The sequence below is a fragment of the Ailuropoda melanoleuca genome, chromosome 14 (assembly GCF_002007445.2).
Source record: "Ailuropoda melanoleuca isolate Jingjing chromosome 14, ASM200744v2, whole genome shotgun sequence".
Classification (NCBI taxonomy): domain Eukaryota; kingdom Metazoa; phylum Chordata; class Mammalia; order Carnivora; family Ursidae; genus Ailuropoda; species Ailuropoda melanoleuca.
The window spans coordinates 41,280,379-41,295,463 of record NC_048231.1 but is presented as its reverse complement, the minus strand read 5'-3'; the positions used below and the strand labels follow the sequence as shown (position 1 = coordinate 41,295,463).

The window sequence follows — 15,085 nt, the reverse complement described above, 5'->3', positions numbered from 1 at the left end:
GACAGGGGGAGGTGCTCGTGTATTTTAAAGGTCCCCTTTGTGGGTAGGGATTGTGGCTCTGTGGGTCAGGGAGGAGCATCCCGGAAGGCTGTCTGGAGGAGGCGGGGTCTTAAGGGGCTGGTTCGGAGAGCCGAGGAGAGCAGTCTGCACCGGCCAGGAGCTGGGAGGTCCTGGCCCCGAGCAGGGCTTGTGAGGACAGGCTGCTTGGAGCCCGGACGGGGGGACAGGCGGGGAGGCGCTGTGGGAGGCGGCCCCCACCGGGAGCTGCGGGGCCGGGGGACGGGGCAGAGCAGCACCTCAGCCCTGCCAAGCGCAGTCCTGGCCCTGGGCTTGCCCGTCCAGGCCCACGGCGTAGCGGGAGTCCCAGTCTCGCTCGAACAGGCGACGCAGCTGCTCCTGCACGGTCGGCCCCGCCGGCCGGGTGCCGGGGGCCCTCTGGCTGACCACCAGGCCCACCCCCGAAGTGCTGCTGAAGTAATCCTCCGACCAGTTGGAGGTGCCTGGGGGGGGATGGGGAAGAGTCCCTGCATGACTGGGCTCACCCGGGCCCCTCCGAGGGCCCGGTCATGGGGCTCTGCCACGGCTCTGGGGACAGAGGGGCACAGCGGCCACTCCGCTACCAGAAACTCCAGCCAGGGCAGCCCCTCAGAGGCACAGGGGCCAACGAGCTGTCCGTGTGTGGGGGGCTCCATCCACATCCTCCTGGGACGGATGTCCTGACTCAGTGTCTGAAAACTCGATGCCCAGGACGTCCCGCCTGCCCTGTGTCCTGCGCCCGGTCCTTAGATCCCCGCTGGAGACACTCACGCCCCTCAGCAGCCCCTCTGCCCTGAGGGGCCCATGCCGGATAGAAGAGCAGTGTCCCCTTCAGCACCCAGGCCTGGCCACGGTTTGGAGGTCACGTCCCCCTTCTGTGGGTTTGTGTGGCCTCTGTGTGTCTTGTGCACATGCTCGGCAGGCCTCGAAGACCCAGGGGTCCTGGGGCTGCTGCACCTGGGCGCTCACCTATGTAGGCCGCCTTCTCTGTGACCATGAACTTGCTGTGGTTCACCCTGCTGAACGGGATGTTGGAGTGATTTCCCACCGGCACGATGAAGACTTTCTTCGGGGGGCAGAGAGGGAGTGTGTCAGGAAGGGGAGGAGGGCCACCTCCCCCAGCTCGGCCCCGGGGAGCAGGTCCTCACCACATCCACTGAGACACCGGCCACGGGGTTGCTGAAAGCCTGCAGGGACCGCAGTTCGGGGAACATGCTGGGGTCCGTGTGGGGCCAGCAGCTGACCAGCAGACGCACGCGCACACCCCTGTTGAAGGCCGCTGTCCTCAGTGCAGTGTCCAGCACTGGCCAGTACCTGTGAGAAGGCGGGTCAGGGTCCTCAGACCAACGGGAGCCCTGCCTGCCAGCCGTGGGTGAGTAGGGGTGTACCAGGAGCTGCCCATCCGCAGAGCGGGTCTCCACCCTCCGGGGCTGCCGGGCTCCGGCCCAGACCCACCTGGGGGGGTGGCTGAAGCGCGTGGTGGGGAAATACTCCATCACCGAGGCGTAGATGAACTCCCTGGCACCCCCCATCACTGCCAGCAAGGCTTCCAGGTCCCGGGTGCGGCCATGAGGACAGAGACTTGGTGGCGATGCCTGTCCAGGGAGAGAGGTCCCTGAGGACACTGAGCCACTTGCTTCCTGGACCTGTGACCCCAGCATGCACCCACCCTCCAGCACGTGGGAACTTGGAGGAAGACAAGAGGTGCTCTCTGGGGAGGTGGGAGAGAGCAGAGAGGGTCTACCCAGGGGCCTTGGGGCTGCCCTCAGTCTCAGCAGGAAAGCCTGGAAGCAGGCAGCACCCCAACCGGTCCGGGTCGGTCTGACTTCCTAGAACAAGGCAGCTCCCCCCAGAAGGCTTCTTGCCTGCTCAGGCAGGGCCCCGATGTCTAGAGGGCCTCCCCTGGCTCTGATGCTGGGTCTCCAAAGGCCAGCCATGGGGTAGCTGGAAGGCCATCCTCCCACTCGCCCCGATGGAGGACCAGGCCGCCCCACCGCCTTCCCGCCGCAGAGGGACAGAACCACTTGAGCTGGGCCTCCCTGGTCCCAAGCTGAAGCCCCTCGACCCCACCCACCAGTGTGCTTGGATCCCCCTCCCCGGATCACAGGACACCCTGCCCCCTCCCAGGGCGCCTGTCTCCCATGGACGGCACGGCCGGCGTCCTCTCCTGGAGCTGGGTCTGCCGACTCCAGCCTGCCACTGGCCAGGGGACCACAGCCGGTTCTGGGCGCTGGCTCCCCAGGCCGTGGCCCTGAGGCCCTGGTGGGCACTACGGTGGGGCGCGGTTCCCCGGGGGTCCGACAGGCCCCCTCAGCCCCTCTTACGGAGAAGTAGGCAGTGGTGGGCACCCCGTCAAAGCGGCCCCGGAGGGGCTGGAAGCGGTTGATGTGGGTTGAGAAGTTCTGAGGCCAGGTTCTGGGCAGCACCGCCCTTGGCGCCCCCAGCACCCAGTAGGTCTGGAAGATCTTCTCCAGGTCGAGGGCCAGGTGGCTACAGTTGTAGATGATGGCGCCCAGCTCCTTCACCTGCGGGAACAAAGCGGCGGCTGCAGGAGAAGGCCCAGAGGCAGAGCGCAGCCCCCCACGCTGGCAGCCGGCCCACAGTGTGCTTGCGGGAAGCTATGAGGTGGGGGTGCCCGGGGGGCCCTGCTTGTCATGAACATTGTGTTCCAATGATCAAAGTGATGCATGCTTGTTACCCCAAAACTAGAAAATGCTTAAAAGAAAAGTCACTCTTCGCGTCCCTGTCCCGCAACAGACGCAGCTAACTTCCCCGCCACTGTTCTTGGACTGGTGTTTAGTGCGTTGCTTTTCCTCAAAGGGACGGTGTTTGCAGTCTGCATGTTCCCTGGATAAAGTGACTGGAACATCTTTCCATGGGGTTAAATGACGTTCCACGGTGTGAGAGCGGTAGCGTGGCGGATTCCGTGACTTCCTGACCAGGCTCCGATTATTTGCACGAGGCTGATGTGACACCCATGTTACCCCCAGGGCTGCAGGGACATCAGGCCAAGCCCCCGGGAATGCAGGCAGTGGACGAGCTCCAGGTCGTCCCCCTCCCCTGGGCTCTACACTCACCTGCGTCAGGGCCCGCCAGTCCATGTTGGCACTGCCCAGGTAGATGTGCCGTCCGTCCACGACCCAGAATTTGGAGTGCAAAACGCCCCCGGTGAGCTTCCTCATGGGCACGAACCGCACCTGGGCCCCTGGCAGGGAGGTCAGGACCGTGTGGTGAGCTGGCTCTTGGTAGGTGCCCTCTTCTCAGGGAGCCTGATTCTCCGCTCTTTACAGTTGGGTTGGCTCGTTTACCCTCGGAGCAGTCGGCTGAGCCCATGCCATCATCGTCCCCACCTTCCAGGTGGGGCAACAGAGGCATTGACTGGCCCAGGATCCCTCAGGGCAGCCCCGCTCCGGAGCTCGGGGTTATAGGGGCTGCTCCCCAGCTGAGCTCCCAGCCCGAGCCCACCCACAGGTCAAAGCTGCTGGGCTCCGTGGGGCCCCGAGACCACCCGATGGTCTGCCCCATGGAGAATGGCACCCTGGCTCTTTGGAACCAGCCCCAGCCCCTGTGAAGCTGACTTCAGGCATGCCACCCAGGACCCCGCCCTCCTGGTGAACTAGGGGGCAGCGGTGGCCCTTCCCAGCCTCTCCCAGGCAGCTCCGCCCTCCTTCCTTGTCCCACGGTGCCAGCTGGTCAGGTGACATGCTTACCCCGGGGCCAGGGCCCAGGACGGACAGGCACCTACCTCGCGCCACCAGGACCCGCAGGTCTGTAGAGTTCTTGGTCAGGGATGGGCTGCTGGTAGCCACGGCCAGGGAAATGTTCTTGTCCAGGAGCTGTGCCAGCTTCTGCAGAAGGGCCTCCCCCTGCGAGGCAGACCAGCATGAGGGGTGACCCTCTACCACCTAGGAAGGACCCAGACCTCTCCCGGGAGGCCACCCTGCCCACCCACAGCTCAGAGTCAGAGAGATGTGCCCTGGCACCAGAGGGAGCAGATGGCCTGCAGCCTCCAGGTCGGGGTGGGGAGGGCCGGGCCATACCGGCTGGGAAGACGAGTCATTGACCCCGATGTCAGGCCCCGTGAGGGACCAGTAGAAGGAGGCCACATGGATGCTCTCCTGGGCGGCGTCCAGCAGCTGCAGCCAGGCCTGGGCCAGGGGCTGGGCAGATGGGCTGCCGGCTGCAGAGGGCAGGTCCTGGGGGATGCTCTCCACAAGGACAAGCCTGCAGGAAGAGCCCCTGGGGCTTGAGTGGAGCACAGGTGCCACCAGCCTGCCTCGCGTCCCCTGCTCCGTCCCCACCGGCCAGGCCAGAAGGGTCACTGCCAATGCGCGGCCTGAGCCCAGGCCCAGGATGCATGGAGGGAGGGCCGACTAGACTGGACAGGGCAGACGTGAGCCCAGCAAGCCTGCTGGGAACAGTGACACCCAGGGAAGAGCCAGGGGAAGAGCGGGGCAGATTAGGGGCCCAAACCCCGCAGGGCCGCTGGAGAGCCGTTGCTCTGAGCAGAGATTGGGTCTGGGCTGCCTATGGGTGGGGAGGCCTTTGGAGGCAGCCCACGCTGACCCCAAGGAAGGGCTGGACCGGGAGGTGGTGGGAGCCCATCTCGGGCTATGCGGGCTGGGTTATGTGCAGGTCTCCCACCCACAGCAGGAAGCGTGGGAAGGCAGGTGCGGAGCCGCTCGGAACAGTGACGCCACACCAGGGATGGGAGAGCGGAGAAGTTGCCTGCCTCAGCCCAGGCGGCACCGGGCTTCGCAGCCTTGGCAGAGCCCCCGGGTGGCAGCCTGTGTTTGCTGCAAAGAGCACCCCAAGTCCGCCTGATCCCCACCCTGCTCCAACCCATCCCCGCCCTGGGGCCAGCCTTCCTGGCTAGCTGCGCCTCCTGAGACATGGCACAGGGCCGTGCTTACTCCACGGGGCAGGTCCGATGGCCAGAAGCTCAGGAAGCTTGCGGAGGGCACAGCCCACCGCCCCGCAGACCTCGCAGGCTCACTCACCGGCAGGAGTCTTGAGGCTGCTGGCCGGCCTCCCCTCCTAGGGGCTCCCAGGCCAGGCTGGAGCTGTGGCCCCTGGACCCAGTGGGCCCTTCCTCGGGGTGCAGCTGGCCACAGGTGGGGGGAAGGCGCACTTGCCACAGGACGTAGGCAAGAGTCACGGCGCCAAGCCACAGCACAGCCAGCGTTCCCAGCACCTGCAACTGTAGAAAGGGTGTCACCACGGGTCCCCAGGTGGCATGGGCGTGCTCCACTTCCAGGTGGGCTGAGGCGGCCCGTCCGGGCTGACAGAGACTGTCCCTGGCTCCCAGAGAGGGCCAGGCCTGCAGGGCGTCGGGTGGGCAAGGAGAGATTAGCACTGACAGGACCCAAGCCCACTGTTGGGGGGGGGTCAGGTGGCCTGGGGCGGTCCCTCGGGGCCCCCCGAGACAGGGGTAGGGTAGGTGAGGGCAGCCCACTGGTCTGGCTGTTTTCGTCCTTGCCGCTCTGGCACGGGGTCCTGCGAGGCTGCACAGCCCCCCACCCCCAGGCCCCCCGTTCTGCCGTGCCAGCCTTTCTGTCCTGTGGGCGGTGGGGCCTGTGCAGCAGGGATGGATGGGGGCCACTGACGCTCTCTGCCGAGGTCTCAGCACCTGACAGGGTGACCCGGCGTCACCTGCAGCCCTGGGCCCAGCGCTGGGCTTCCCTCCGCTGCCCTCACCCTGGGCAGCCTGGCTTGCAGGTGGTGACTGTGTGTGTGTCTGTACCGGGGACCCGGCCCTCACACCGTTTTCCCTTCTCTCGGTCGCCCTCTCAGTGGGCATCAGGGTGTCTGAATCTCAGTTCCTTCTTTCAGCCACATGTGTGGCAAGGCCCGGAGCCATTTCTCCTTTCAGCCGGGCCCCCGTTATAGGCCTGTAAAAAGCTGCTTCCTTTCCCAGGGCTGGGGCTCCCGGCCTGGCCCCCTGCAGCCCCCTCCTGGGACTCGGGCAGCACCCCTCGTCCTGGCTGGGAGGCATGGTGGGGCTGAGTTGGGACCCTTCGCTGCCGTCCAGGGGGCTGCGGGCTGGGAGCCCGGGGTACTGTGGGGGGCCCCCCTCTGCAGGCAGATGCTGCCCCCTCAGGGCAGTTATCCCCAGAGAGATAGGAAAATAACCTGATTTCTTCTTCCCACATAAAGAGGCTGGGTGAGAATAAAGATCCGGTCTCATTGCCTAAGAGCTTCATATATTCTCTATTGATGAAATCACCCTGTGAAAGCACAGCATGAGAGAGAGCTGGAAGCCAGGCCGGCTGGGCTTCCCCACAGTGGCCTCACCTCAAATGCCACCGTGAGTCAAGGGCTCCCGAGTTCAGCATGGCCCCCGGGGGTGCAGGGAGGGACCTCCGAAGCCAGAACAAGCCCTCGGGCAGAGCCACACAGTCCCCCCAGAGGGAAGCCAGGATGCCCCCCACCTCCAGAGCTGGGCTCAGGTCTTCGGAAATGTTCCCTCAACCCCACCGCAGAGGGGAGCTCAGGGCCTCAAGCTGCTCCCCCCCACCCCGCCACCTGGCAGAGCCAAGCTCAGGGGGCCGCACCCCACGCACGCCCTGGGGGCTCATCAGGCCTCACTGACTCTCAGGAGAGGCAGTCCTTGTGAAGTCCCGGGCTGGGCACTGGGCGAAGGGGGCACCAGGGACATCCTTGGACTGGCTGCTCCCCTGTTGTACCACCGGGGAAAGAGCCTGTCCCCCGAGTGTCCCAGGCAGAGGACAGGTCCAGCCCCTCAGCCCCCATCTGGGACTTGGAGCTGTCCCAGGCACCTCCCCAACCCCTGAGGCCCAGAGCACATCCTCTCCTCCTCTTGGCCCCCGGAGCGGCCCTGGGAGAGTGGGGTGAAGCACCAGGCCCCAGTTGGGGGCGATGGCCCGCTCTCAGCTTGCCGGGAGCCCAGAGGCCCTGGTGGTCCCCACTGCCCAGACTGGAGGAGGAACGGGTGGTCTGCCAGCCCCATGGGAGGCTCTGTGATGCCCTGGGCCCAGGGTTGCTGGTAGCCGGCTTCCCTGGGCCTCCGGCCTGGCCCCTCCACCCAGCCCCGGGCTCCCTGCTCTCACCTCTGGGGGTCCTGCCTTGGCGTTCATCTTGCCCCAGACACAGACCGCAGGCCCTCAGCTCTCTGTGCGGCAGTAGGCTCCCGCGGCTCCCTCCACCCCCAGCCCACCTGCCTCCTCTCGGCAGCCTGCCGCTTCCCCTTCTGGCCACTTCCTCTTCGTCCTGAGTACCTCCCTCTGCACCCCCGACAGACAGACAGACAGACATCTGGAGCTGGGTGGGCCAGCCAGACGGTGGGGCTGGGAACTTTCTCCGCCTGGCCCCATCTCCCAAGGTGGAGGCATTCTCTAGCCACAGGCCTGGGCATCAGTTGGGCTCGATGCAAGCCACAGAAACCTGAGGAGCCCTGGCTCGAGCAAGATTGTTCATTTCTCTCTCACACTAACCAGGTTTAGGGGCTGGTGGCCTAGAGATGGTGTTGGCTCCATAACCATGGGGAGCAAGGCCCCTCCAGGCCCCTCCTCAGGATTCCTAGCTCCCGATCCCTAGGGTTGACTAGCAGCCTCGTGGCCCCACAATGGCTGCTGGAGTTCAGCCATCAGCTCCGTGTCCCCAGGAGCATAATTCCGGTTTCCCTTAGTCTGTTCAGGCTGCTATAACAAAACACCACAGACTGGGTGGCTCGTAAACAGCAGACATTTGCTTCTTACAGCTCTGGGGGCTGGGAGTGCAAGGTCAAGGTGCCGGCAGGTTGGGTGCCTGCTGAGGTCCTGTCCTGGTTCTCTCCTCACTGTGTCCTCCCGAGGAGAAAGGGCTGGGGGCTCCTTCATAAGGGCACTAAACCCATCACAAGAGCTCCCCCCTCCTGACCTGGCCAGGTCCATCTCCCCTCCCATGGAGTCTCTGCTTTCCCTGTTACCTGGGCACTGGGAGTGAGGCAGAGCTCACTCATCCTGGCAGGAATGCCATCCAGGGGCTGCGGGGCCCATGGGTCCCGCCAGCTCTCGGGTCCCCCATGCATGACGCTACATCTGACGGTTAGAAAAATGGGCTTCCTGCCTCGCTGCTGCCAAGCACCGGGGCTCATGCTCGGTGCCTGTGAATTCCCGCTTCCGTACCACCCTGGGCCCAGTGGACGCAGACCGCTGGCTTCCTGCGTGATTCCCTCTCTGCATTTGCGTGGCCGACAGCCTTCGGTGAGAAGTTTCCAACTCAGCCCAAACATTACGGTGGCTGTCTTTCTTGCTTTTTGATTTTATTATCCACCCTGCCCCGTTTTACTGAGATGTGACTGATGTATTACATACTGGTTTCCGGGGTACGGCATAATGATCGAGGTCTGTATATACTGCAAAGTGACCTCCACGAGGGCCTTGGTCAACACCCTCACCTCACAGAATCAGTGTTTTTCCTTGTGATGAGAACGTGTGAGATCTGCTCTCTTGGCAGCTTTCCAGGATACAGCACCACACTCACCGCACCACCCATCCCACCCAGGACCCCCGGACGACTGAAGATGCGTCCCCGAGACCCCTCCCCCGCCCCCCGCCCCCGGCATCTGCCAGTCGGGTCTCTGTATCCGTGAGCTCAGTTTTTATCAGATCCTATACCTGGAAGCGATCATATGGTATTTGTCTTTCTCTCACTCAGCTCATTTCAAAATGTGCCCTCCAGGTCCACCTACGTGACAGGATTTCCTCCTTTTTTATGGTTGAGTAGTATTCCACCATGTGTGTGAATACACAGCACACCTTCTTCATCCATCCATCCGCCAATGGACATGTCCATCATTGTCACGTCTCAGCCGTTGTGGACCACACTGCACTGGACATGGGGGTGCACGTCTCCCTCAGGGACCATGGCAAGCTTTTCTTCCCTGGTTTGGGTTTGTACTTGTATCTCTTCTCTCTTACGTGGAAACTTTTGGTTCCTAACGTTAATATAATTACTTATTAGCTTTGGCTTATAACATGTTTAACACAATTTCCAAGTAACAATTCTAATATCACAACAAACAATAATACTACTCACTGAAACTTGAGACTTCTCTGCGAGGTTTTTCTTGCTGTTATATCTGACCGAGGATGTGAAAAATCCAACACCTGTTCTAAAGTCAGTCTTTTAAAACCAAAGCTGGCGGCATCACGTTGCCTGATTTCAAGCTATACTACAAAGCTGTGATCACCAAGACAGCATGGTCCTGGCACAAAAACAGACACATAGATCAATGGAACAGAATAGAGACCCCAGAAATGGACCCTCAACTCTAGTCAACTCATCTTCGACAAAGCAGGAAAAAACCTCCAATGGAAAGAAGACAGCCTCTTCAATAAATGGTGCTGGGAAAGCTGGACAGCCACATACAGAAGAATGAAATTCAACCATTCTCTCACACCATACACAAAGATAAACTCCAAATAGATGAAAGACCTCGATGTGAGACAGGAATCCATCAAAATCCTAGAGAAGAACACAGGCAACAACCTCTGTGACCTCGGCCACAGCAACTTCTTGCTAGACAGGTCTTCAAAGGCAACGGAAACAAAGGCAAAAATGAACTAATGGGACTTCATCAAGATAAAAAGCTTTTGCACAGGAAAGGAAACAGTCAACAAAACTAAAAGACGACCGACAGGATGGGAGACGATATCTGCAAATGACACTGCAGATAAAGGGCTGGTATCCAAGACCTATAAAGAACTTCTCAAACTCAACACCCAAAGAGCAAAGAATCTAGTCAAGAAATGGGCAGCAGACATGAACAGGCACTTTGCCAACGAAGACACACAAAGGGCCAACAGACACATGAAAAGATGCTCAAAATCATTAGCCATCAGGAAAATACAAATCAAAAGCACAATGAGCTACCACCTCACACCAGTCAGAAGGGCTAAAACTAACAAGTCAGGAAACAACAAATTTTGGTGAGGCTGTGGAGAAAGGGGATCCCTCCTACATTGTTGGTGGGAATGCAAGCTGGTGCGGCCACTCTGGAAAACAGTGTGGAGGCTCCTCAAGACGTTAAAAACAGAGCTCCCCTACCACCCAGCCATGGCACTACTGGGTGTTTACCCCAAAGATACAGACGTAGTGAAAAGAAGGGGCACATGCACCCCAATGTTCATAGCAGCTCTGTCCACAATAGCCTAACCATGGAAGGAGCTGAGATGCCCTTCAACAGATGACTGGATAGAGAAGATGTGGTCCATATATACAATGGAATATTACTCAGCCATCAGAAAGGATTAATACCCACCATTTGCATCAATGTGGAGGGAACTGGAGGAGATTATGCTGAGTGAAATAAGTCAAGCAGAGAAAGACAGTTATCATATGATTTCACTTATATGTGGAATTTAAAAGACAAAACACATGAACAGAGGGAAGGGAAGGAAAAATAAAACAAGATGAAAACAGAGCGAGACAAACCATAAGAGACTCTTAATCACAGGAAACAAACTGAGCGTTGTTGGAGGGGAGGGGGGGTGGGGTAAGTGAGGGGTGGGCATTAAGGAGGGCACGTGATGGAATGAGCACTGGGTGTTATATACAACTGAAGAATCACTGAACTCTACCTGTGAAACTAATAATACACTCGTTAACTAACTTGAATTTAAATAAAATTTTAAAAGAAGGAAAAAAGGAAGTCAGTCTTCTTCCACAGTTGAGCATCTCACGCCTGGAACAGGTAAGACACGAGGCTTGTTTTCCTGGTGGATAATTAGGAGTCCTCTCGTGCTGCTGTGCTTGCTCTGTGTTTATCAAGTCTCCAGATGTGTGTGGGTCTTCCTTTTCTCTTCCACCAATGTGCTCATCCTGGCGCCCGTGGGGCACTGCCCGACCCCCGCAGCGCCATGCGAAGGCTCTCGGGTGGGTTAGGCTAGTCCTTCTCCCTCAGGAGGACCACCACATGCTTTGTATACATCCATCGAGATAACCGTGTATTTTTCTCCCTGAATCTGTTAATGAAGTAAATCAGAGACTTTCTCAAGGTAAATGAACGTCGGGGTCCCGGGACAGCCCCGTAAGAACCGTGACCTGCATTGCGTGTGGTTGGTTTGGCTACAGCAGTGAGGGATTTCCAGTTGTACGTCTGAGCTCACGACTATCGCTGGTGAGGCCCGTCCTCTTTCTCCTCATGCATCACCTGGTCTTTGTATTTAAATTATATTAGAGTCCTAGGGGCACCTGGATGGCTCAGTCGTTAAGCCTCCAACTCTTGATTTCTGCTCAGGTCGTGATCTCAGGGTCATGAGATCCAACCCGTGTTGGGCTCCACACTGGGCGTGGAGCCTTCTCAAGATTTTCTCTCTCCCTCTGTCCCTACCGCACCATTTGAGCTTTCTCTCTCTCAAAACAAAACATTACATGAGAGTCCCAGAATGAATTGGGTACGCACCCTTTCTCCCTCTATTTTGCAGTTTGTGTAAACAGCCTAAGACGCTCTTTCTGATTTTGGCGGAGCATGAAAATCTGTCTTAGATCGTTTACATCTCTGTGGGAAGATTGCAGATTATGAATTCAATTTCTTTAATAGTTACAGGACCGTTCAGGCTCTCTGTTTCTCTGAGTCAACTTTCGTAAATAACATTTTTCTAGAATGTGTCCTTTTGTTTAAGGTTGCGTTATTCATAATGCTGCCTTGCTAGCCGTTCACTTGGCCATGTCCACAGGGATACCCCCTTCGCATTCCTCAGACTGGCTTTGTGCCTCTTATCTTTCTTCCTCCCCCATGGGAGATCTTGCCAGAATTTTGGAGATTTTTTTTTTCAAGAAATCAACTTTTCTATTTTTTGTTTTCTCTCTATTATGGTTTCATTTTCAATTTGTTCCCGTTTTTCACCTTTATTACATCCATCCTGTACTTCCTGCCTTATGTTTCTGTGGTTATTTTTCTGCCTTAAGTTGGGTGTCTGGCTCTCATTTCCAGCCGTTCTTTGCTGCTGCACAGTGGCTGAGGGACCCATTTGCTGCAGACCTCTGCTTCCGCTGTGCCCCACGAGCTCCTGAGTGTCTCAGCCAGTATTTACGCCGAGTGTTTTACTCTTTTTTTTTTGTTTTTTTTTACTGTTTTTTATTTCACTCGTGAAAGATCTAGAAATCTGGTTTAGGGGCACCTGGCTGGCTCCATCGATGGAACATGTGACTCTTGATCTCGGGGTGGTGGTGATTTCAAGCCTCACATTGGATGTACAGGTTAGTTAAAATTAAATCTTAAAAAAAAAAAAAGAAATTTGGTTTAAGATTTCCAAGTGTAGGGGCGCCTGGGTGGCACAGCGGTTAAGCGTCTGCCTTCGGCTCAGGGCCTGATCCCGGTGTTATGGGATCGAGCCCCACATCAGGCTCCTCTGCTATGAAGCCTCCTTCTTCCTCTCCCACTCCCCCTGCTTGTGTTCTCTCTCGCTGGCTGTCTCTATCTCTGTCGAATAAATAAAAATAAAATCTTAAAAAAAAAAAAAGATTTCCAAGTGTATGTGAAGCTCTTTCTTCATGACTGATTGCTAATTTAATCGAGTTTGGGTTAGCAAGCAAGGCCTGCACGGCACTAGGTCCTTCACGTTGGTCAGGACAGGCCTCAGTGCACGTGAGGACTTAGAGTCTGTAAATGTGCTTGAGAAGAAGGCACAGACTCCACTGGGGGTGGGGGGAGTCTGGCATCTAGATTCCTCTCTAAGTCCAGCTCACGGATGTGCTTTCAAATCTTATGCATCATTTATTAATGTTTTTTCTCCTCGGCCCAGGAATCACTTGGAGAGCTATGCTGGTCTGTGGATTCCCACGTGGACTCTAGCTTCCTACAGTGAAGGCCACACTTCAGGTGTGTCTCTGTCCCCTAAGCCACCTGTTACTATGCACTGCTCTCACTTTCCCTAATAACAGCTTCTGTCTTAAAATCTGTGTTGTCCGGTCTTAATTTAGCTATGCCAGCTTTGTCTTAAATTTGTGTGGCTTTTTAAAAATATCCTTCTACCTTAGATTGCTGTGTCTTCTTGTATTTCAGATCTGTGTCTAATAAGTTGCAGAGCTGGATTTTTCTTTTAAGATTTTATCTATTTATATGAAAGAGAAAGAGAGAGAGCACAAGTCAGGGGAGAGGCAGAGGGAGAGGGAGAAGCAGACTCCCCGCTCAACAGGCAGTCCAACGCAGGGCTCGACCCCAGGACCCTGGGACCATGACCTGAGCCGAAGGCAGACGCGTGAATGATTGAGCCACCCAGGCTCCCCCAGAGCTGGAATTTAAAGCATCATCTCACCTGACCATCTCTATCTGTTCTGAGTTTAGTCTGTTTACGTTTATTGTGATTACCACATGTGTGTTTATTTTTTGTTCCTTATATTGTGTATTTGGACCACACCATACAGTTCTTTGTGCCTCTTCTTGCTCTTCTGGGTCGACTGATTTTTCTGTTTTCTCCTCCTGATCTAACTGTGTCCTCTCGGTGGTGGGCATTCCAGTGCCCACCCACACCACTCTTACCACTTCCACAAGTGGAGAGGATCATTCTTCCTGGCTGTCTGTGGTCCACGTGGTGGCCACAGGGCAGGTCCTGACCCACACACTGCAAATGGAGACATCTGGTAAAGGGGGCACCATCACTTCTTCCTGCCATGCCCTGTGTAAGGGATTTCTTTACCTGTGGTTGTTTTTAAAACATCCTCCTTGTCTGTGGTGTTCTTCAGTGTTACTAGGGTGTAGCTAGGTGGTTTCCCTTTCCTTTTTTTTTTTTTCCTCAAGTTTATTTATTTAAGTCAACTCTACACCCATTGCAGGACTCGAACTCATGACCCTGAGATCAAGAGTCGCAAGCTGTACCGAGCCAGCCAGGTGCCCCAGCAGTTCCCTTTTTTATCCTGTTTGGCACACACCGTGCATGCCTCCCATGTCTGCAGACACGTTTGCCAGCTTGCTGGGGCTGCTGCAGCAGAGAGCCACGGCTGGTGGCTCACACAGCAGGCATTTACTGTCCCCGCCCTGGAGGCTGGAAAGGCGGGTTCCCACCCCCCTCCCCGGGATCTGTATTCCTTCTTTCTAGGACTCAGAAGGATGCGGGCGCAAGGCTTCTGAGTTAGACTGGGGAAAGAACGAGCTGGGTCCCGAGACCCAGAAGGTCCCCTTTATGATGAGGCCATCACCCAGGTAAAATTGCAAGCTTACATTAGGCCCTAATAAGTGAAAGATAAATTTTATAATTGAATTTTATAGTTGTGAATTATTTTGTAATTGCCAGGAAGTAGTGAAAATAACAATTTAAATTAGACCATAATAAATGAAGGATGAATTTTATAATTGTTTGAGTACCCACTAAGAGTAAAATGAAAGTATTACTAACAAGCAAAGGGGGAAATGTGGGATGATAATAATAATAATGATAATAATAATAATGATAATACTTTATTAATCCTAAGGAAAAAAGGGAAGAAGAATAGAATAACAGACATAATACAGAAGATTCAAAGTTAAATACATTGATAATTGTAATAACTGTACTAAAAACACTCCAATTAAAAAACCCATATCATCAGACTGAATTTTATAAAACAAAATCTACAAAAGTTTAAGTAAAAGGATGAAAAGGATATTATGACAATGCTAACCAGAAAAAAGCTAGCATAGCTATACTAATATCATACAAAGTGGACTTTAAGACAAGAAAAATAACTAGGGATAAAGACTTCATGATGATAAAAGGGTCCATCAACCAGGAATATAACAATTCTAAATTGTATGCACCTAATAACAGCTTCAAAATACATAAAGAAAAACTGGAAGGAGAAATAGATAAATCCATAATCAGTGGCAGACTGTAACGTAGCCCTTGTAGCAACTGGTAGAACAAGCAAACAAAACATTGATGGATATATTTAAAAATCTGAACACAATAAAGCTGATCAAATAGACAAAAGAGAATATCTCTCAAAAAAATGGAAGTACATATTCTTTTCAAGGGCACATGAAGCATTTATTACAATTGTCCATATTTGGAGCACCTGGGTGGCTCAGTCTGTTAGGCGTCTGCCTTTGGCTCAGGTCATGATCCCC

At 55.8% G+C, this 15,085-nt stretch overlaps 1 protein-coding gene across 1 annotated transcript; it reads right to left on the bottom strand.

Annotated features, from left to right (window-relative positions):
• Window positions 1–6,477, bottom strand: PLD4 (phospholipase D family member 4). The gene is given in 11 exon segments (XM_034643205.1): window positions 1–500; window positions 1,006–1,102; window positions 1,185–1,350; window positions 1,492–1,631; window positions 2,361–2,561; window positions 3,114–3,241; window positions 3,782–3,902; window positions 4,077–4,260; window positions 5,037–5,236; window positions 5,577–5,611; window positions 5,614–6,477. Coding segments are annotated over 11 exon segments (1,698 nt in total). The 5' UTR covers window positions 5,837–6,477; the 3' UTR covers window positions 1–297.
• Between the last annotated feature and the right edge of the window lie 8,608 nt (window positions 6,478–15,085).